The sequence below is a fragment of the Otolemur garnettii genome, unplaced genomic scaffold (assembly GCF_000181295.1).
Source record: "Otolemur garnettii isolate 467f Iridium unplaced genomic scaffold, OtoGar3 scaffold00054, whole genome shotgun sequence".
In the NCBI taxonomy this organism is placed as follows: domain Eukaryota; kingdom Metazoa; phylum Chordata; class Mammalia; order Primates; family Galagidae; genus Otolemur; species Otolemur garnettii.
In genome coordinates this window covers 8432259-8440538 of record NW_003852449.1, presented here as the reverse complement: position 1 = coordinate 8440538, position 8280 = coordinate 8432259, and the positions used below count along the sequence as shown (strand labels likewise).

The 8280-nt window shown below is 41.6% G+C and overlaps 1 protein-coding gene across 1 annotated transcript in view; it reads left to right on the top strand.

Moving 5' to 3' along the window:
- Positions 1 to 8280, top strand: part of TOGARAM1 (TOG array regulator of axonemal microtubules 1) — a 73226-nt gene that overhangs the window by 51343 nt on the left and 13603 nt on the right. Inside the window, exons 12-15 of the mRNA XM_023514520.1 lie at positions 603 to 756; positions 3774 to 3879; positions 4394 to 4629; positions 6251 to 6409. Coding sequence (XP_023370288.1) covers positions 603 to 756; positions 3774 to 3879; positions 4394 to 4629; positions 6251 to 6409 — 655 coding nt within the window. The remainder of the gene's footprint in view (positions 1 to 602; positions 757 to 3773; positions 3880 to 4393; positions 4630 to 6250; positions 6410 to 8280) is intronic.

The following is an 8280-nucleotide window of genomic DNA, read 5'->3' as shown; positions in this document are numbered from 1 at the left end:
AATCTCACTATGTTGCCCTTGGTAGAATGCCATGGTGTCATAGCTCACAGCAACCTTAAACTCTTAGGGTAAAATGATTCTCTTACCTTACTCTCCCAACTAGCTGGGACTACAGGTGCCCACCACAATGCCCAGCTATTTTTTGTTGCAGTTGTCATCGTTGGTTAGCTGGCCCGGGCTGAGTTTGGGGCCGGGTTCAAACCCACCAACTTGCATGTATGTGGCTGCTGCTGTAACCACTGTACTACAGGTGCTGAGCCGCTTTCTTTTTTTTGAGTCAGGGTCTCACTCTGTTGCCTGGGCTAGAGCGCAGAGGTGTCATCATACCTCACTGCAACCTCAGATTCGTGGGCTCAACCCATCCTCCTGCCTCAGCCTCCCAAGCAGCTGGGACAACAGGCACCCTCTACCAAACCCACCTAATTTTTCTATTTTATTGTGGAGATGAGGTTCTCACTTGTGCTCTAGCTGGTCTCGAACTCCTGGCCTCAAATGATTTTACCATGTAGGCCTCCTGCAGTGCTACGATCATAGGCCTGCCTGACCTCTGTTGCCTTTGTATCAGGGTTCTCTGATACTTTATTTAATATATTTTGTTGTAGGTGATACAACTCCTGGAGCCACTTCACAGTATAAAGAAAGGATGCCTTCTGTCACTCATAGTCCAGAAATAATGGATTTATCAGAACTACGGCCATTTTTCAAACCAGAAATAGCACTGATAGAAGCTCTGAGGCTTTTAGCTGATGAGGATTGGTAAGTTCACCATGTTTAACTTAAAACCAAGCTGAGTTCCAAAAGTTTTCTGTAGATTTTTTATTAAAATCCTTGAAACATATTTCCTATTAAAATAGTCTTAGAAACAATTATTTTAGTTTTTTGGCATTGGAATCCTTTCGATTTATTAATGCAGGTGAACTCTGTCCTAGTAGTACTGTATTACCAGTTGTATTATAACTTATATACCAAAAGGATATAGTTTGGCTTTATTATGGATTATATAAACTCATTGGTATTCAAGTATAAATTTCCACATTTCTCAAAGTAATTCTCTGTGAAATGTAACTTGTAATGATCCTGGAAATACTCATCTGCTCGTGCTACAGCTACGGCCACGGCCAGCCCAGCCAGTAATGTAGGGAAAACAAAAAGACAATGAGAACATGGATCTCACTTGTTTCAGCTTGAGGATTCACTTAGGCGCTACTTTTGTCTCATTTCCTTCCCTGTTCCTTCAGTATGTCCCTTGGTCCCCATTCCACATCTCTTATTCAGTTTTGTCTCTGTGTGAGAGCATATTCATCAACTTTAAAAGGTGCTTATAGTGGCCGGGGCACCATGACATATGCCCATAATCCTAGCACTCTGGGAGGCCAAAGCCGGTGGATTGCTTCAGCTCACGAGTTTGAGATCAGCCTAAGCAAAAGCAAGACCTCAGTTCTACTAAAAATAGAAAAACTGAGGCAAGAGGATCTCTTGAGCCCAAATTGGAGGTTGCTGTGAGCTATGATGGTACCACACTCTACCCAGGGCAACAGGTTGAGACTGTGTCTCAAATTAAGAAAAAAGAGGCTTGGTGCCTGTAGCTCGGTGGCTAGGGCACCACCCACATACACCGGAGCTGGTGGGTTCAAATCCAGCCTGGGCCGTCCAAACAACAATGACAACTACAACCAAAAAATAGCTGGGCATTGTGGCAGGTGCCTGTAGTCCTAGCTACTTGGGAGGCTGAGGGCAAGGGGATTGCTTAAGTCCAAGAGTTTGAGGTTGCTATGAGCTGTGATGCCACGGCACTCTACCAAGGGTAACAAAGTGAGACTGTCTCAGGAAAAAAAAAAAAGAGAGAACATTCATGATTTATGGAGAATCAAAATAGCAACATTAATAATTCAGAAGAAGTTGGCAGCGCCTATGGCTCAGTGGGTAGGGCGCCGGCCCCATAGACTAAGGGTGACGGATTCAAACACGGCCTCAGGCCAAACTGCAACAAAAATATAGCCAGGTATTCTGGGGGGCACCTGTGGTCCCGGCTGCTTGGGAGGCTGAGGCAAGAAAATCACCTAAGCTCAGGTGTTGGAGGTTGCTATGAGTTCTGATGCCACGGCACTCTACCAAGGGCAATAAAGTGAGACTATCTCTAAATAAAAAAAAATAAAATTTGGAGGAAGTTGATTCTACCCCTCATAAGTGACTTTGAGGGCTTCGAGATTTCTGTGGTGGGAGTACCTACAGATATGATGGAAATAGTAAGAGAACAAGAGTCTAATGATATGACTGCATTGCTCCAATCTCATGATAAAACTTAAATGGATGAGGAATCGCTTTTTTGTGGGTGGCCAAGAAAGTACCCCTAGTGATGATGCTGTGAGCATTGTTGAAATGTCAACAAAGAACTTAGAATATTCTATAAGGTTAGTTGATAAAGGAGTGACAGGGATTGAGAATATTGGCTCTCGGTGGCACCCGTAGCTCAGGGGTATAGCACCAGACACAGACACTGAGGCTGGCAGGTTTAAACCCCACCCAGGCCAGCTAAAACAACAATGGCAACTGCAACAAAAAAATAGCCAGGCATTGTGGTGGGCGCCTGTAGTCCCAGCTACTTGGGAGGCTGAGGCAAGAGAATCGCTTAAGCCCAAGAGTTTGAGGTTGCTGTGAGCTGTGATGCCCAGCACTCTACTGAGGGGGACATAGTGAGACTCTGTGTCAAAAAAAAAAGAGGAGAATATTGACTCTAATTTTTTTTTTTTTGAGACAGAGCCTCAAGCTGTCCCTCTGGGTAGAACACTGTGGCATCACAGCTCACAGCAACCTCCAACTCCTGGGCTTCAGCGATTCTCCTGCCTTTGCCTCCCAAGTAGCTGAGACTACAGGCCCCCACCACAACACCCAGCTATTTTTTGGTTGTAGCTGTCATTGTTTCTGGTGGGCCTGGGCTGGATTTGAACCCGCCAACTCAGGTGTATGTGGCTGGCGCCTTACCCGTTGAGGCACAGGCACTGAGCCTTGACTCTAATTTTTGAAGTAGTTCAGTAGTAATAGGGTAAAATGCTGTCAAGTAGCATCACATGCCACAGAGAAATCTTACATGAAAGGAAGAGTCAAGTCAGTATGGGAAACTTTATTGTCTTATTTTAGGATAGTGCCCTGGCCACCCCAACCTTCTCCCTGATTGGTCAGTAGCCGTCAATATGGAGGCAAGATCCTCGACCAGCAGAATGATAACTCTCTGAAGGTTTACATGATCATTAGCATTTTTAGCAATGAAATAATTTTTAATTAACGTACACCGATTTTTTTTAGACATAATGCTATTGTACAATATAATGTAGACATAACTTTTTATGTACTGGGAAATAAAAACCTTGTATTTTATTGCAACTTTTGCTTTATTGTGGTAGCCTGGCACTGAATCAACAGTATCCCTGAGGCGTGCTTCCACTCACCAGCAAAGTAGCAGGCGGTTAATTTTCTTCTTCCATGTTTGTTTATTGTTTTCCACATCTTTTGTTTGTCATTGTTTTCTTTGCTCTGCTCTCTAGAAAGAATATGCAATAAGTATTTCTTTTTATTTACAGAGAATTAACTTAGTTTGACTGTCATTAGTGATTTTAGGTATTAAAAGAGCTTTCCATATTTTTTATTTGAGATCTCGAAATGATAAGTGAAGACAACTGAGGTCTCTTTATTGGTATATTCCATACATTAAAAAGAAGACGTCTGAAAAACACAAAAAAGGGGACATGTGATTTTGTTATTTCTTTTTCCTATAGGGAGAAGAAAATTGAGGGACTGAATTTTATTAGATGCTTAGCTGCTTTTCATTCTGATATATTGAACACAAAGTTGCATGAAACAACTTTTGCAGTAGTTCAAGAGGTAAGTGTATTTCCTAGATGAGACATGGATTGTTGGAATAACAAAGAATAAATATGCCACACTTATTTGACCTTTAAATTTTTCTTTGCTATTACATAAGTAGGCTTTATACAGATATTTAGTTAAAGTATCCTGTGTCTCAATGTGCAACATTTAAAAAAAATTAGGCCAGGTGCAGTGGCTCAGGCCTATAATCCTAATACTCTGGGAGGCTGAAGTGGGTGGATTGCTTCAGCTCAGGAATTTGATACCAGCCTGAGTAAAAGCGAGATCCCATCTCTACTATAAATAGAAAAACGGAGATAAGAGGGTCACTTGAGCCCAAGAGTTGGAGGTTGCTGTGAGCTATGACATCATGGCACTCTACCCAGGGCGACGGTTTGAGACCTTGTCTCAAAAAAAAAAATTAGATGTTGATTTTTAGGACAAAAGATAATGGTAGAATATGTTTCTTTAATAGTAAGATTCATTTCAAAGTAATTTAGCAAAATCTGTGTTCTGGTAACTGTTCTAGGTAAAAAATTTACGCTCTGGAGTTTCTCGTGCTGCTGTGGTCTGTTTAAGTGATCTTTTCACTTATCTGAAAAAGAACATGGATCAAGAACTAGATACTACAGTAAAAGTCTTACTGCATAAGGCTGGAGAGTCCAATACCTTTATCAGAGAAGATGTTGACAGGGCGCTGCGGGCCATGGCTAACAGCGTAACTCCGGCACGCGCAGTCATCTCTCTCATCAGTGGAGGGCAAAGGTACTGTTCAGAATAATCTTGAAATACCTTTTTTTTAGAGACAGAGTCTCACTTTGTTGCCCTTGGCAGAGTGCTGTTGCATCACAGCTCACAGCAACCTCCAATTCCTGGGCTTAGGCAATTCTCTTGCCTCAGCCTCCTGAGTAGCTGGGACTACAGGCGCTGCCACAATGCCTGGCTATTTTTTGTAGCATTTTGGCCAGGGCTGGGTTTGAACCTGCTACCCTCAGTATATGGGGCTGGCACCCTACTCATTGAGCCACAGGTGCCACCCAATCTTAAAATACCTTTAAACTAAAGTGGAATGTTACGGTCTCAGTATAGAAACAAGTAAGCAAATTACAGCATTATTTCAATCAACAAATTTATTGAACAATTCCTGTGGGTAAATATATTAACATGCTAAACTTAAAAATAATATTGGCCAGGGTGGTGCTCACTCTTAGCACCCTGGGAGTCTGAAGTGGGAGAATTGTTTTAGCTTACGAGTTTGAGACCAGCCTGAGTAAGGTGAGACTCCGTCTCTACTAAAAATAGAAAAACTGAAGCAAGGGGATCCTTTGACCCCAAGAGTTGGAGGTTACTGTGAGCTATGATGCCAGGGCTCTCTGCCCAGGGCAACAGCTTGAGACTCTATCTCAAAAAAAAAGAAAAGAATAATTAGCTGGGTGTTACAGCAGGCACCTATAGCCCTAGCTACTCAGGAGGATGAGGCAGGAAGATCACTTGAACCCAAGAACTTGAGGTTGCTGTGAGTTATGATGGATGACACCATGGCACTCTAGTCTGGGTAGCAGACTGAGTGAGACTCCATCGCAACTAATAATTCTTTTTTTTTTTTTAAGAGACAAAGTTTTACTTTGTCACCCTTGGTAGAGGGCCATGTGTCACAGCCCACGCCAACCTCCAGTTCTTGGGCTTAGGTGATTCTCTTCCCTAAGCCTCCTGAGTAACTGGGACTACAGGTGCCCACCACAGCATCTGGGTATTTTTTGGTTATAGTTGTCATTGTTGTTTGGCGGGGCCCAGGCTGGATTCCAACCCACCAGCTCCAGTGTATGTGGCTGGTGCCTTAGCTGCTTGAGCTATAGGTGCCAAGCCATAATATTGTTATTTTAATAATGTTTTGTTTTGTTTTTTGAAGAGAGTCTCCCTATGTCCCCCTTGGTATACTGAGTGCTATGACATCACAGCTCACAGTGACCTCAAACTCTTGGGCTTAAGTGATTCTCTTGCCTCAGCCTCCCAAGTAGTTGGGACTACAGGCGCCTGCCACAATGCCTGGCTATTCTTTTTTGGTTGTGTTTGTCATTGTTGTTTGGCAGGCCTGAGCTGGGTTCAAACCTACCAGCTCCAGTGTATGTGGCTGGCGCCCTAGCCGCTGAGCTATAGGTGCCAAGCCTATTTTAATAATGTTACTTACATTCATATATCAGGAACTAAATAAACGTAAGTCATTATGAAGTTTATTTTGAACTTGTTCAGTGGAAAAAAACTAATGTAAATTATTTGTCATTTTAACTTCCCTGGATAATTGTTGAAGAACTGCTTAATTGTTTAAAATAGATCACTGGAAAATAGTTTATCCAACAACATTTTAAGTTATTGTGTGTTCTTGTAGCCATTTACACATCGCAGTAAGACGGTGTACAGCCCAGCACTTATCAGATATAGTGGAATTTATGGAACCAGAACGTATTTTATCTGGAGCAAAGGATATGGCTGAACGCATATTACCTGCTGCTGCTAAGTTTGCTCAAGACAGCTCACCAGAAACCAGGTAAATAGCTGCTAATGGTATTTGCTAAATGTCATTAGTGTAAGGGCTTAAAAAGTAGGAAAAGAGATAAAATTGAAGAATGAACATTTTTCTAAATGGAGAAGTGGGGTTCCCAGGGATTGTTGCTAGGGGATAGCCACATTTAACCAATTTGTAACTGATCTTGAGGGAGTGCCTAGTGAATTCTCCAAATTTACAGATGATACTACATACTTCTGGGTAGTGAGATGCCAAGTCACAGGGATGAACTTCATGAAAACGGCACAAGACTGTATGAGTGGGCAGAAAAGTGGCAGAAGAACTTCATTATGGGCAAATGTAAGGTAATGCATTTAGGAGATGGTGATATATTTTCTAAGCAATCAGGTAAAATAAAAAAAGTAGGTACCTGAAAAATTTTGGAATAACGAATAACAATGTATTATGCCCTGAAACACGAGATATCTGTGCTTGGAGACTTCTGTGAATTTCTTATGGTTATACTTGAACCATAATTTTATAAATGTTAACAGCAATCAGACAAAGAAGACTAAATAATTAAGATGTGTATAATATAATAGTAGTGGTGATGACAAAAATTTTGGATGTAGGCAGAAGCCTAGATTAAATTCCTAGCTCGATCATGATTTGTCCTTAACCAAATAAATTAGCTTCTGTTAGTCTTTGTTTCCTTGTCTGTAAAATTAGGAAGTTTGTACTAGGTGACCAGTAATGTCCCAGATAAAATCTAAAATTTTATGGTAATAATGTACGAAGATAATTAGAAGTGGGAGAGAGGATCCTGAAGTTATAAAAATTAAAGAAAGAGGGCAGTGCCTGTGGCTCAGTGGGTGGGGCGCCAGTCCCATGTACCAAGGGTGGTGGGTTTCAACCCGGCCCTGGCCAAACTGCAACAGAAAAAATAGCCAGGTGTTGTGTTGGGCGCCTCCCAGCTACTTGAGAGACTGAGGCAAGAGAATTGCCTAAGCCCAGGAGTTGGAGGTTGCTGTGAACTGTGACATCATGGCATTCTACCAAGGGCAACAAAGTGAAACTGTCTGTAAAAAAAAAAAAAAAAAAAAAAATTAAAGAAAGATACAAAATTCTTAACATTTTAAGACAAAGATGTTCATTACTTTAGGTAACTGGCATTAATCTTGTCAAACTCATTGCACTTAAAGTGAATACAGAAGGTAAATGTTTAAAAAAAAAAGAAGGTTGGGCATAGTGTTTCAGGCCTATAATTCTAACACATTAGGAGGCTAAGGCAAGAGGATCCCTTGAGCTCATGAGTTTAAGACCAGCCTGAGCAAGAGTCAGACACTGTCTTTACTAAAAATAGAAAACCTAGCTGGGTATGGTGGTGGGTGCCTGTAGTCTCAGCTATTCAAGAGGCTGAGGCAAGAGGATTGGTTGAGGCCAAGAGTTTGAGGTTGCTGTGAGCCATGATGTCAAGGCACCGGGAGACAGGTAGAAAAAAAAAAGACGAAAGTAAATGTATTAGGTTTCTGTTGCTGAGTGACAAATTAACACAGACATAGTAGCTTAAGGCAACACGAATTTCTCACATTGTGTGTCCCTTTTGCTTGTTTTAACCTTTCTCATATTGTTGGGCCCTATAGTAGACCTATACAGTCCTTAATATTTATTCCAGGCTAAATGTTAGAACTGTCTTTGAAATCATAAATGATTAGGAGCTGCTTATCTGGGTATAAACCTTGTTTTGACTGTAGAGAGAGAAAGGTAATGTTTGTTCTCTGACAACAAATCACTTTCTGCAATTTTACTACATTTGAAGGGGTCTGGTTGGTAAAGATGATTTTTATTTTTATTTTTAAGAGACAGAATATTGGCTCAGCGCCTGTGGCTCAAGCGGCTAAGGCGCCAGCCAC